This window comes from Hemitrygon akajei, chromosome 11 (assembly GCF_048418815.1).
Source record: "Hemitrygon akajei chromosome 11, sHemAka1.3, whole genome shotgun sequence".
NCBI lineage: Eukaryota > Metazoa > Chordata > Chondrichthyes > Myliobatiformes > Dasyatidae > Hemitrygon > Hemitrygon akajei.
This window is the reverse complement of record NC_133134.1, coordinates 148,382,874-148,397,735: the sequence shown is the minus strand read 5'-3', so window position 1 is coordinate 148,397,735 and position 14,862 is coordinate 148,382,874. Positions and strand designations below refer to the sequence as shown.

General features: G+C 39.0%; 1 protein-coding gene across 1 annotated transcript; it reads left to right on the top strand.

The window, feature by feature from the left end:
- Nucleotides 1-1,734: 1,734 nt before the first annotated feature.
- Nucleotides 1,735-14,232, top strand: LOC140736112 (polycomb group protein ASXL1-like). The gene is made up of 4 exons (XM_073061893.1): nucleotides 1,735-1,827; nucleotides 3,132-3,237; nucleotides 7,342-8,086; nucleotides 10,171-14,232. Exons 1-4 carry the CDS (start codon nucleotides 1,749-1,751, stop codon nucleotides 13,480-13,482), a joined length of 4,242 nt encoding a protein of 1,413 aa, XP_072917994.1. The 5' UTR covers nucleotides 1,735-1,748; the 3' UTR covers nucleotides 13,483-14,232.
- Nucleotides 14,233-14,862: the final 630 nt, after the last annotated feature.

Sequence of the window (14,862 nt, the reverse complement as noted above, 5' to 3'; positions counted from 1 at the left end):
ATATTTTGCCTGTCAAATGCAGATGCTTCATTAGTGTAGGATTAACTGTCGCTTGACCAAGTAGTGTTCTGATCTCATTTTCATATACAGCCATCTTAAACTTAAACAGATCCAATAAAAGCAATTAATACCTTTTCCCCCTGTCGGTCACACTTGAGTTTCAGTACAACTATGGTAATGAAGATAATATTTTATGAAAATTGTTTGTAGAATGATACTAAATTGCATATTTTGTTAAGCGGCACTCCCACACTTGCTCAATTGTAACCTAATCATGCACGGTACTGACTGGCAGTCCCTGCCCACACACTTCATGTGCTTTCACAACTGACCTTTTACATGCCTGACATCCACATTTGTGCTCTAGCAATGGAAGATGGGTAAAGTAGTGCAATCAAAAGCGAGGCCCTGACTTTTTCCCCCACCCCCAAAACTTTGACTGCCTAGATATTTACAACCCCTTTTACATACTCGTAAAGCTTGGGTACCTCTGCGCAAATAAGGAATCAAATCTGGAATTTAATCTTTTAAGGCTCAGCTACTGAAACCTTAATGTTCTGATCCAATGGTTGAATGATTAATTTAAATGTAATGCATTTTGACAGGTGGCAATGTCATGCTAGTTCCAGTGTCATGGGGCAAGGGGCAAAAAAAATTTGAAAGCTCAGAACTATGGAGTTTCATGCACCCTGTTTTGTAAAGTAGGGACAGAGAATAACTTTGACATGAACCTTGATGCAACTGCATTATGTTTTCATGTAAATGGTCATTGTCTGATTCTGTTTAAATTGATTGTGACTTTTCCCATATTTAATGTTGAGTTATCACTAATAACCATATAACAATCACAGCACGGAAACAGGCCATTCCGGCCCTCCTAGTCCGTGCCGAACTCTTAATCTCACCTAGTCCCACCTACCCGCACTCAGCCCATAACCCTCCACTCCTTTCCTGTCCATATACCTATCCAATTTTACCTTAAATGACACAACTGAACTGGCCTCTACTACTTCTACAGGAAGCTCATTCCAAACAGCTATCACTCTCTGAGTAAAGAAATACCCCCTCGTGTTTCCTTTAAACTTTTGCCCCCTAACTCTCAAATCATGTTCTCTCGTTTGAATCTCCCCTACTCTCAATGGAAACAGCCTATTCACGTCAACTCTATCTATCCCTCTCAAAATTTTAAATACCTCGATCAAATCCCCCCTCAACCTTCTACGCTCCAATGAATAGAGACCTAACTTGTTCAACCTTTCTCTGTAACTTAAGTGCTGAAACCCAGGTAACATCCTAGTAAATCGTCTCTGCACTCTCTCTAATTTATTGATATCTTTCCTATAATTCGGTGACCAGAACTGTACACAATATTCCAAATTTGGCCTTACCAATGCCTTGTACAATTTTAACATTACATCCCAACTTCTGTACTCAGTGCTCTGATTTATAAAGGCCAGCGTTCCAAAAGCCTTCTTCACCACCCTATCTACATGAGACTCCACCTTCAGGGAACTACGCACTGTTATTCCTAGATCTCTCTGTTCCACTGCATTCCTCAATGTCCTACCAATGAAAATAAATTAAAGCCATTACTTATTTGCTGTACTAACATGTTCCTAAAAACCTAATGAAGGGCTTTGGACTTGCCTTCAGTTTGATTTTAAAAGATGAAATATCCCAGTTGGTGTACTTTTTGCTTTAGTGGAATTGTTTCCTTTCGCCTTTTATAGGTTGGTACTGATGGTATAATGCGGCTCAGTAGCTCAGCTCTAAATAACGAGTTCTTCACCTCTGCAGCTCAAGGATGGAAAGAGCGATTAGCAGAAGGTAATTTTTTTTTTCCTGAAATGCTTTCTTGTTGCATTTTCTCAAGCTACAGTTGAAGAAGTAATATGAGGCATGTTCAGCTGAATCATGGAAGAAAGTTTAAAAGTATAACCTGCACAAGCTGTAAATCTGAAATAAAACAGAAAATGCTTGAAATATTCAGCAGGCCAGGCAGGATCTGTGGAGAAAGAAAAAAAAAATTTTGGATTTTAGACCCTTCAGTAAAATAGGTTTTTAGTTTAATGGTGTATGTGTTTGTTTCTGCCCGTAACATTGGAAAAGTGTTCTTTTTATTTTTGCTTTCCCTGCTGATTCTGTGAAAGATCTGATTGGAAAAATTTTGGCAATGACCCAAATCTGGGACCAAATCAATTCTGAAATTATGCCAAATATTTGTATAGCATTGTCTACAAAGATCCGTATAGTCAAGTCTATAGTATTTCCATGTGTGATGTATGGCTGTGAGAGCTGGACTGTTAGTAAGGCTGAATACAAAAGAATCAACACCTTTGAACTTGGATGCTGGAGGGAAGTGTTAAGAGTTCATTGACAGCAAGAGGATCCAACAAGTCAATACTTGAAGTACGGCCAGACTGCTCGCTGGGAGGCTTGATTATGAGACAAAAGCTCAAATATTTTGGCCACATCATGAAGATAGGATTCCTTGGAGAAGACTCTTGTGTTGGGTAAAACAGAAATTAAAAGAAGGAGAGGACGACAGAGGCTACGATGGATAGATAATATTACTCAGACAATGTGTATGACCTTGGGGGATCTTAGGCAGTTTCCAACAAAAAGGCTTGGTGTGCAGGAGTCCATGAGTTCATGAAGGGTTGGACTCTACTTAATGACTGAACAACAATATTTGTATTGCGAGATTGATGCAAGTTTGAAATTGGAGTTGAAATCCCTGTTAATTTTTGTTTTGGAGAGGTGTCAAAATTTATCCCATGGGACAGGCTAGAGTCATGTATCCAGGTCACTACCATGTTTGTCACTGCTCAAGGGATTGCATAAGAATCACCAAAAGATTTTTCCAACACTGCCACCTGCAAAATCAAGTCTCCTCCCCCCCCCCCCCCCCCCCCCCCCCCCTTTAACCACCTAAGCAGGTATGTATGTGTCCTCTGCCAACCACTGTGTGGAACTATGTCAGCAAATGTCACTCTCTAGCAATAATGGATGCAAATTTATTGACGTAAAGTTAGGTTTTCTTTTTTTAACCGTAATTTAAGCTCTGAATGCTTTGTAGATGTGGACAGTTCTGAGTTTTAATCTTATCGCTGTGCTCTGATCTTGTGTAGGTGAGTTTACACCTGAAATGCAGCTTCGCCTACGTCAAGAAATGGAGAAGGAGAAAAAAGTGGAGCTGTGGAAAGAGAACTTCTTTGAAGATTACTATGGACAGAAGTAAGCACCATGTGTTTGCTAAATATATTTGTGTGTTATGGTATAGAAGTTAGTTTCAGAATTATAGACTTTGGAGGAGATGTACAATGAAAGGGAGGAATCCTTGTTTATTTTGTTGAAAACTGCTTTCACTAGAGTGAATGTAAAAGATCTATAACTTCAAAGAGCAGGGCAATTCTTGGAGGTTTCTTGGTGAATGATAATCCCTGAAAAAATTAACTTTAAACAATGGTTGAGTCATTATCCTTTTGTAGTTTCCTGTACTTGTAAGTTACCACAAAATCAATTCCATTTGTAAGATCACAAGGTATGGCAGAATTAGGCTATTTGGCCCATCAAGTCTGTTCCAACATTCAGTCATGGCTGATTTGTTATCTCCCTCAACCCTGTTCTGCCTTCTCCCCATAACCTTTAACCTTTAAAGCCTGACTAATCAAGAGCCTGTCAACCTCCACTTTAAATATGACTTGGCCTTCACAGCCATCTGTGGCAATGAAATTCACAGATTCACCATCCTATGGCTAAAGAAATCCCTCCTCATTTCTGTAAATGTATTTAATTGACCTTGAAGTATTTTGTGTTATTTTCGTACTGTGATTATTTATTCTCAAGGATGTTCTTTTGCTTTGTCCTTTGCTTTGTTTGGGTTGTCATGAAAGGGTTCCATGTGAAGGAAAATTGAACACATAATTAAATGTATATGACTGTGGTTTCATTTGCAAAATGGAAGTGAAGTAACAAGTGAACTGGTTCAGATGGGATTCATGCTGAATGAAGTCAGGGTGGGAATGGAAAGCTCTTTATGTAATCTTCTAGACCTTCCTAGGTACTAAGTAGGAGAACAGAGATCCAAACATTAGTCATGGGGTAGCAGTTAGAAACAACTGGGGAGACACTTGGGGAAGTTTAAGTTAATAAAAAAGATTGGCTGTGGACTTGCTAAAGATGATTTGTGGTTTATCAACCTGATTTTAATTATCAATGCTCATGTATTTTTAATGTATAAAATGCTGGCAGAACTCAGCGGGTCAGACAGCACCTGTGGAGGAAAATGGACATGTGAAGTTTTTAATTCAGATTTGACTTCAGGATTGGAATTTAAAAGGGGGGGGGGAGTGATAGCCAGAACAAAAAGGGGAAGGATGGAGTGAGATCTGGCAGTGATGGGTGAGGGCAAAAGATAGGCAGGCAGGTAGGGGAGGGAGGAAGTGGGAATGACGTAAGAAGCTGGGAGGTGAAAGATGGAAGTGACAAAGGACTGTAGAAAATAGTCAAAGGGAAAGGATATTGGACCATAAAATAAAGGGAAGAAAGTAAGGAGGGAAAACTAGAGGGAAGAAAGTATAGATAGTGAGGACAGGGAAGAGAAAAGAATATGGGTATAGGTGGCAGTGGGATAAGGGAGAATACAGGAGGGGGAGAGAAGGGAGTGGTTACTGGAAGTTTGATTAACTGATGCTCATAATATCAGGTTAAAGACCTCTGAGGTAGAATATGAGGTACTATTTTTCGAATCTGCAGCTGTCCTTAACTTGGCACATTCCTGTAGACTGGCATGTTAGTTTGGGAATAAGAAGTGGAATTAATATAGCTGGCAATACACACAAAGTGCTGGAGGGACTCAGAGCTGGCCAGGATTTCCAGCATCTGTAGATTTTCTTGTGTTCGTAAAATAGTTGGCCACTGAAAGATCTGGCTGTAACATTATTTGCACAATTTATCTTTTGCACATTGGCTGTTTATTACACTTGTGTAGTTTTTCATTCATTCTATTGTATTTCTTTATTTTCCTGTGAATCCCTGCAAGTAAATGAATCTCAAGGTAGTATATGGCAACATGTACAGGTGTCCCCCACTTTACGAATGTTCACTTTACGCCACTTCGCTTTTACAGAAGACCTACATTAGTAACCTGTTTTTGCATTACAGAGGATTTTCGCTTTTACTAAAATTTCTCCCAAATATATTAATAGTTCTTCGCTTTACGCCATTTCGGCTTAAGAAAGCTTTCATAGGAATGCTCTACCTTTGTAAGGGGGTGGGGGGGGCACCTGTATGTACTTCGATCATTATCCTTTGACTTTGGTAAAGGTGTTCAAGAGTCTCTTCGATAACCACATGAATATGGAGGGAATAGAAGGATGTGGGGAATGCATTGACAGAAGGGATTAGTTTAATTGGGTATTTGATTACTAATTGTACCAAGTTTGGCACAACACTGAAGGCTGCTGGCATGTTCCTGTGGTAAGATTTTTACTGAACATAGTAGACCACTACAGTTTCTAATACTGGTTATCCTACTGTACAAAAGGTGTGAAGGTGCTGACAAGATTTGCAGGAATAAGGAATTTCATCTTCAAGTACAAGGGAGGATACGAGGAAAGTGATTTTTTATGGGGAATGATTATCATGGTGGAAGCCTAGTCAATCAGTGTCAATAAGGCACTTGAGGGAACATTTGGATGTTTGCAGGGAGAAAGCAGGGGACTAAGTTACTGTACAAGAATTTGGCATGAACACAGTGGGCTGAATGTCCGCCTACGCCAGCAGGGTTCAAATTCGATTTGGAGATTTGCTGATGGTGTTTTCCATTAGATGCACTCAAGGCACATGCATTGCACATCACACCTTAGTGTGCTTTGCAAATGACAAACTTGCAGCACCAAAAACTGCATGCTAATGGTGGAAAAAGTTTGGAACTTTTTTCATGCAGTGATTATTTAAGTAGTTTTGTTTATGATGGCTACTTTCACCAGGACAGGCGTAGGATGTTTGTGACACGAAGGGATTACCTTTGGAGTGCTTCACTTAGATACTAATGTTTACCTACCTGATGAGAAAATTATCAAAGGCATCATTGTTGATTTCAAGCATGTCAATCATTCCATCTCTGAGCACTTGGTATTAAGGATGAATTGAAGGTGTGCAAAACAAATACACTTGGTCACTCAATGAAGTAATTTGACTTTTTCCCCCCCAACAAAATCCAAATGATACTTTTTTTTAGGGATAAAGTTTTTTTTAGTTCAATCAATAAATTTATGTATTTTGTCAATATTTACCTTTGGTCTCTGTGAACCTCATCCCTCCGTGCACAGTAAGGTAAATATTAGGCTGTGCTCTCTAAATAGTACATCACCTGAAGAACAGATTGCATAGTTTGGACAGAAATGTCAACCTGTTCTATTTGCATTTTTTGCTATGCAAAATCATTTTTTTGGTAGGGACTGCTGGAGAAATGGATACAGTTTTACAAATTTTTTGCTGAATATGTTAGTGTTCTGTTGTGTAACCCATATGACCAAGGTTTATGGTGTCTAATTTCATCACTTTATAAATAAAGAATGCGGAATTTGGTGCTCCTTTCAACATTTTTGCGTTATAGACATACTTAAAAGACCTTTTTTAAACAGCAGCTTCAAAATTATTTAAAAAAAAACCTCTCCCTGCTCCAAGGCCTCCATGTTGCAAAATTTTGCAGTAATTGTCAATTGTAATTTGTTTTTTAGCTTGAGTTCTGCATGCATTTAAGTTCATTAACTAGGGAGGGAGCCAGGCATTGAGTAGGCAAACTAGTTTTAACTATTCACATATGGCATGTGAGTTAGTGTTTTGGATGGCTCTGTCTCCAAATGTGCGTGTTGGAGTATGATACTACACCAGAACATGTTCTAGCCATTCAAACTGCAAGTATTTCATCCTTGCTCTGTATAATGTAGCTTTAATGCTACATAAAATCAGCACAGAACTGTCCTTTTGTTGCCTCGGATTTATGAAATTCTTCAATGAAAATTTATATAACAGAAACATTATTTTACAGATTGCAAAACTAAGTTGGATGAATTTTCGATCAGTGATTATCAGGTTAAAATGTGTTTCTAACCAACTTTTCAATCCAGTGATTTGTTTTAGAAATTTAATTAATGATTTGCTTAAACAGTGTCACATATTCGGTTGAATAGACTGGCATAAGTGGCTATAATTTTCCAAACTGATGATGGATGGAGCACAGAAGTGTAGAAAAAAAATTCAACTTTGTAAGATATTGCTGTACAGTCTGGTCTAGTGTGTATCTGTATAAAGTTGTTTTTGTTACATTGACAGATTGGGCTTGTCGAAAGCAGAATCTGAGCAGCAGACAGGTATACAAGTGGAAAGGGAAAAAGAAGTCAGTTCACCTGTCTTAGCAGGGCCTTCCAAGCAGCCTAGTCCGGTTAAAAAGCAGGATGAGAGAATAAGGAAATGCACTCGAAGTGCAAAGGTGGACCTCAAATGTAGAGTGAGGAGAAGCCTTGTTGAAAGAAAGCCCGAGCCACCTGAACAAAATGAAAATACAGTTTCGTGCACTGTATCATCTCATGATACCAGGAGCCAGAAACAACATTTTGAGGCTAAGGCATTTCAGACAGTTAGCTGTGCAGATGAAGATCAACTTGGCTTAATTAACAATGAAGCTAGTCCTGGGCATCCAAAAGAGGCACTTGCAAATAAATCTGCCTTAAAGTCCAAATCTATGTTGCTTTCTGAGAGACCTGCAGAAGTGCAGTCTCAAGAGCATAAGAAATCTGATGGACATTTAGAATTGACTGATGTTCAGCCTGCTGGAATTTCCAAGGATCAGGTCACCTGCCTTACTATTAAGAGTGCTGCTTTGAAAAGTGAGTTGGAGCACAATTTTGGAGAGTCTAAAGACCAAAAAAGGAAGTCTTCTGAATATGGTGCCTCCACCTCTGGCCCCGAGAAGAAGCCGCGTCTTGAAGATCATCAGTCCTTTCGGACCGCAATTGATAGCTTTCGGACAGAAAAGGAACAACCTACAAAAGAAGAGCCAAAGGTGCCACCTATTAGGGTACGTGATTTTTATTTTAAACAGATGAGTCATTATTTAAACATTTTAATTTAACTGGAGGTTTAAAGTGATGTAACATGGTTGCAGTGGTTTAATTTTGGGATTAGAATTTAGTCTACAAATTTCTATGATACATCAATTTAACTTTGTTTAATTAAAAGTGCATTCTCCTCTTTCCCCCTTCTGCATGCCATATAAGAACTAAATTCCTAATTTACTTTGAAAATGGTGAATTTTTAAAGTTGTGTTTCTCTTTTTGTTTATTGGTTGAACCAGGATCTTCTACATATGTGGTTTCAAAAGTAGTAGTTCTTTTCAAAATTTTCTGTCAACGTTAATAACCTGGTCTGCGTATGAACTGAATTGCTCTCAGGATGACAGTCTGGTCATTATTGTGTTCAATGATCAGTATTTAATGCTCCCAGGGAGGATTTAGACTTGAGTTGTGCTAAATATAATTCCCATTTCATTCTTTGAATACACATTCTAATGATCCCTAAGTTAGATATCCATTTGATGGCAGTTTAGTATCAACACAAAATGAATCACAAATAATGTTTCTGTATCATTGCAATAGTATCCTACAGCAGTGGTTCTCAACCTTTTTTTATGCTATGGACCAATACCATTAAGCAAGGGGTCTGTGGACCTCAGGATGGGAACCCTGCCCTACAGCAACACTTCATGGGTCTTTTTTCATTGTTGAGCATACAGTTATGCAATGTATAGTAAGTGATACACATGGCCAAGTATATATGACAACAGTCTATGCAGTACATCAAGATATAGGTGAGTTTTCTATTAATACACATTAATACATATGCTTCTCTATTAATACACATGCACCTACTTCACTGTTTTCATGGCCTCAAATAAAGCTGTTAATTTGAAACTGAAACATACAAAATGTGAAAGGAAAGGTAGTTTTAGTACCTACAAAGTGAGGTGTTTAGCGAGGAATATATTGTTATTTATTAAAATCTGGATCTTAACATTTGTAAGCCTGGTATAATACTGGAAAACACAATGTAAGCTGATGATATGTTAGAGTAATGTTTATATGAAATGTTACCTGAAGTTTCTATTTTTTTGGATCTGTAGACCTGCTAGTTAGAACCCAGGACGAGGCTGTTTGACTCACCTGATCCATACCAGCTCTCCCCTACAACAATCCTTTCAGAAAGGTCCCATTCTCCCTCTTTCTATGTAGGTCTATAGTTTATTCTCTCACAAGTTCATCGACTTCCCTTGATACTTCTGTCACTGACCTACAGTAATGATGGACCACAGTCGCCAATTAATATGGGGAGGAATCTTTGGAATGTGGAAGAAAACTGGAACAATTGAAGAAAGTCCATGCTGTCATTGGGGAGAAGGCACAAAATCCACACTGACAGCACGCTAACCTGGTCGCTGGTCAGTGATTGTAGTGCTATCCTTAAAAACACACACACAATCGACTTAGAAGTTGCCTTGATGATACTGTCAAACAGCTTAGTTTTCTCCTGATGTTGTGACCAATGTTCCTTCCTTCCATATAGCACTATTTAAAAATAAATGCATTATAATTTTTAATGTTGTTTGTAGTGATACTGAGATATTAACTTCAATGTGAAGCTATCTTGCGTTCAAGGTGAACGATTACAGTACATGAATGCAGACTGTTAGTATCTCTCATTATTTGTGGTAACCTGGTATCATGTTGATAGAGACAAAAAATATATATTATGCCAGTAAAGAGAAAAGTATTATTTTGCTATGAATGTTAAACTATCAGAACAAAAATGGAATTTTTATGAATTTTAACTTGCCAGTGGTGAGTTTTGCTTGCATGCAAATGTGTCTCACTTTTATGGGGTACAATCTGTACTATCTCTTTTAAACTATTGATTTTCCTTTGTTGGAAATGCATTTTCTGTTTCTTGATTTACGTTGCATTTTCATTACTGTTTTAATTTCATTAAGTACATTAGAGTTAATGTGTCTAATCTGGTCACTACCTGTAAAATATTGAAGAGGTTAACCGGTTATTGCCTATATTCAGGAGAGAATTGATGGTAGATTGTGGATCATTGTGCTTTCAGATTCAACTCTCAAGAATCAAACCACCATGGGTTGTCAAAGGGCAGCCAGCCTATCAGATATGCCCTCGGATCATCACCACAGTTGGAACATCCAGTCGGGAGAGGACAGGTGCCAGAACGCTTGCAGATATCAAAGCCCGTGCTCAGCAAGCCAGGGCACAAAGGGAGGCTGCAGCAGCTGCAGCTGCCAATGTTACAGTGGAAGGAGGGGGAAGGGGTAGTGGTGGTAATGGACCAGGGAGCTCTGACTCCCCCGGACAGAACGACAGAAAGACTAAAGTACCAGAACAAGCTACAGGAAATCATCAGTATAGAGCACAACTATTCCAAGCCTGTGGAACAGGCAGTGAACCCGAGAAGCCCAGCGACGGAGAGAATAGTATTAAGCAAGGTGTTGTAATCGAGGAATGCTTGGAAAGCAATCTTGTTGAGACAACACCACGCAAGTCAGAGACAGCAGATGATATCTATCCCATTGATTGGGAAGGTGATGCTGGATACAATACTGTTAACAGTAATTCACCAGATTTGTTGGACGATGTGCAAGACCAGGTTACAGTTTCTGAAGTAAGTGATGCAGTTTCTGACGAGCAGACTAACAGTGATGAAACTACACTTCTTCAAGATGATGCACCCTCTGAAACAGTGGAGTTGCCTGCAGAGAGGGATAGTATTTTCACAGAAACTAGCAAAAGTGTTAAATGTGAAACTGTAATTCTTGCACTTGCTGAGACAGACAATCCCCTCCTGTCACCCTGCAGCCAAACCCAGAAATCTGATCTAAATGATAAAATAAACTGTCCTGATGATCCTCCACAGAAGTATGTTTTCTCTGGGACAGTAATTGCAGAAACCAAGAATGCTGCAGTAATTGACACAATAGACACTCCTGTTCTAGAAGTGAACACTGCAGCCTCTGATTCATTACCGAGTAATGCCAGTGAAAGTGAAACAAGCACTACAGACATTTTATCAAGCCAACTATCAATTAACTTTCCAGAAAGTGACCCCTGCGAGCAAGAGGTTAATGGATGTACCATGGAGGAAATTGGATCCCCGTTGATCCACAAAGTCACTTCTCCAACTTTGCCGTCACATGAAGATAAAGAGAGCATCTGCGATGAATTCGAAATAAATAATCAGCTAGAAACGAGCACATTCCAGGAGATATCAAATGAGCCACACATAGCAGAGAAACAAATAACGTCTGTAATAGTATCGGTATGTTCCAATAAAGATCCCAGCCATTCATCAGCACAAAAATTCCCTGTCGAGTCTGATTTGCTGGAAAAGCAGCTCAACTGTACTGCTTCTACCGATGCAGAAGAATGTGTGAAAGACCAACTTGTTAAACAAGAGCAGACGTTGGTAGAGGGCGGGCAACAGTCAGTGGAAGCTAACATTGCTGTACTAGAGGACACCTTTGACCAGCCCACTGCCAAAAGGCAGACAGGCTGTGAAAGTGACCATGAGAATAGCTTGTATTATAAGCCTGAAATAAGTAGTCCGCTGTCTGATGACAGTTGTATTCGAAGCACAAATGAAAGTATACCGAAAGATGACAGAGCCACTATTTGTTCTGCAAGTGGTGTAATTGTAGAAAGCCCTGATGCCTGCCGAGGGTCTAATAATGGTGATCAGCACCAACAGTTACATTTGTCAGAGGAAAATCAGCTGCAGAAAGATGAGAAACTGACTGAGTGCCAGAGACAAAAGCCTGAGATTTTGCGTAATTTAAATCAGATCAACTCTCTGCTAAATCCAAGTGCTGAAGGGCCAAAAAGGGTTGGTAATTTTAATCGCCCACTGTCATCGGTTGAAGTCAATAACCCACTGGTAACGCAGCTGCTCCAGGGCAGTCTTCCTTTAGAGAAGGTTTTACCCCAGTATCATTCTGGTACCAAACTGGAGATCACTCGACTGCTGGTGCCACCTCCAGTACCTTCTGAGAGCCCAACAGCTAAACAAGAAAGAAGTTTCAGTCAGTCAGCTGCTGAGCATGTTGCACAAACAGCTGATATCAAAAGTATAATCAGTGGCGTACATAGTGGAATTAAATTAGCTGATTATCATTTGCATAAAATATTTTCGGGTGATTTCAGTGATCTCTCTCAAAAACAACTCGAGCAAATGAAATCAACTGTGTTGCAATCTAGCAAGCACTGCGTCCAGTCTCAGATGGCTTTGGACAGCGACTGTAAAAGTCTCGATGGTCCAGTTTTACAGGAACCGCTAAACAGAGCACCTATTCTTTCTAAGCCTGTTGAAGAATCGGGTCTGACAGCACAAAAAGTAGTGCCAGCTACATGCAATTTTGAAGAAGGTTGCAAAGAATCATTGAACGTCTCTGGAAACACTCAAGCTAGCAATGTGCAAAATCCTACAGCAAGAAGCATGCCTGAAACGTTAAAGCAAATTAGCAGCTCTACTGTGTCTGGCTATTACATTCCAAACACGCCGTCCTTTTGTAAAAGTCTGGAGAACCAGAACACTATTTTTGGTTCAGTAATAGCAAAGGCCTGCAGTGGGATGCCAGGAAGGCAGAAGGTTAGTCATGGCTATTTGCATAACACTGTAGTTGTGCAAAATGATGGAAATTGCAGAGGAACAGAAGTGATTAAGATTCAGTCAAAAGGTTCTGTTTTTGAGAATGTGCCAGCCATTACCCAAACATCACCAGAAAGAAATTTAATGGGAATGGAGAATATGCCAAATGTAAGAAGAGATTGGCTTCCGAAACTGCACGAAAGCTTTAAAGTCATCAAGACTGAAAATGTTCCTACGTGTAGGGAAATTAACAAGAATCAAGATATCATTGGTATAAAAGATGGTGCATACATTCCATTTGATTTCAAAGACAAGCTATATGTTGGTCCAATAAAGATGGACTGCAGTAGTGGAAAGGTTGTGAAAGAGTCTGGTCTACAATTTCAGCACTCATCAGAACATTCGCTTGTTAATTCTCAGCTCAGTATTCAACAGCAATTGTATGGTAAGCTTCCTAAACTTTCCTTCAGTACCACAGGATTTAGTCATATTACCAACACTTCAGTTTCAGAACTGTCCATGGGCACCTTTCCAATGTCCCTTGCTGGAAGTATGATGTCACTGAGTCAGAAGACAAACTTTGGGAACCATAATTCTGCAGTTCCCACTCAGACGTTTGCTGAAAGCAGTGGTGTCAACGAAATGACTTTTAAATGTTCTTGCAGGCTAAAGGCCATGATCATGTGCAAAGGATGTGGTGCATTTTGCCATGATGATTGTATAGGTCCATCTAAACTTTGTGTATCATGTCTTGTGGTGAGATAGTAAAGAACTATTGTGAAGAAATTACTAATTTGGACCACTCGTGGATTTATTATAGCATGGTGAAAGTGCAACTTATATGTATCAGAATTGTGTATCAATGTGTATAATTTTGCCTTTTGAGTCTAGTCTGACCACTGTAAATAAATGGAAGGGCAGATAAACTGCATGCAAAAACGTTAGGAAGTGTATGTTGGCAGTTCATAATGAACCATTAGGGGACTGCAAATCATGAGGGACCTATATGTTGATAATCCTATTTTATTTCTTGCTGATAATGTCTTTTCTTACCAGAAATGTGTAAAGGTGAAGTTGTTGACTCCACAATAATGCTCTATGCACTGATTTTGTTTGTAAAAACCTAAAGCAACATGTTAATACTGTAAAACTGACCACATTAAGCATGTTGAGTTTTATCTGTTCATGACCTAAGAGAAAGTGTTCAGATTTTTTTTTGCAGTGTTATAATGCATATAGTCTCTTACATTTAGTCTGCTTTGCATGTTTGCATTGCTCTTCAGAGAGATTAAAATGGAGAGTACAGTAATTGGTGCTTCCAAAGCATTATTAACATGGTGTCTTTGATTTTTTTTTTGCTTGCTTCCACAGTATTTGGTAGAACATAACTATGAACACAATGTTGGCAATGATGCAAGCTTATTAGGTGGCCTTAAAGAAGTGGTTTGTTTTATCCATCTGCAATTGCTAAGAACGATGAAGCAAAAAGCCTTTTACTTCAAGTTTGGCCTGAGTCTCATTCCCTGTTTACCAAAGACATTCTGCAAATATAAATTTATTTTAGAAGTGGCTTTACAAACTCATTCTCAGGGTACAGTGATCTCTCTAGCCATCGTTTTTCTCCTTTCCATTATTTGTCTATCTTAATGCTGTTGTATTGACAGAGTATATGCTTGGGAATTTATTGGTCTTTAATGCGTGGGTGACTTCTGTCTGTATTATGCTGTATTTTTATTTACACCTTTACACAGTATTGAAAAGTTGTGTAGTAAATTGAATAAAATGCATTCATTATATTTTGTTGCAGTACCTTGTTTATATATCTGTTAAATATTTTTATACTGTTGGCAGGTTTAATTCACTTCCTAGTGAAGACCAAGAGTAAATGTTACAGTAGAAGTGAAGGTGGAGTGATTTGGGTTCACATCTCTACTAAAATGTGCAAAGAAAAAAGAGACACTGTTCATGGACTTTAAATTGCTATGGAGGACGTTGTGTTCTTCCACCTAATTGACACATCTGCTAGTTGACACATCCTGCCAGCACATGCACACTTTCCATGTTACAGTAGAGCAGAACTCACTCATTGGGGAACGTGGGAGAGCTGCTTGGGCAGTAAGCATTAAAATAATTTTATAAAGCAAA

What these genes read in the sequence shown, in the direction of transcription:
- LOC140736112 (XM_073061893.1), top strand. Translation starts at nt 1,749, where the DNA reads ATGCGGCTCAGTAGCTCAGCTCTAAATAACGAGTTCTTCACCTCTGCA. An exon ending in GAAGATTACTATGGACAGAA is followed by an intron (nt 3,238 to 7,341) that starts GTAAGCACCATG and finishes TTACATTGACAG; the next exon opens with ATTGGGCTTGTCGAAAGCAG. An exon ending in CAAAGGTGCCACCTATTAGG is followed by an intron (nt 8,087 to 10,170) that starts GTACGTGATTTT and finishes TTGTGCTTTCAG; the next exon opens with ATTCAACTCTCAAGAATCAA.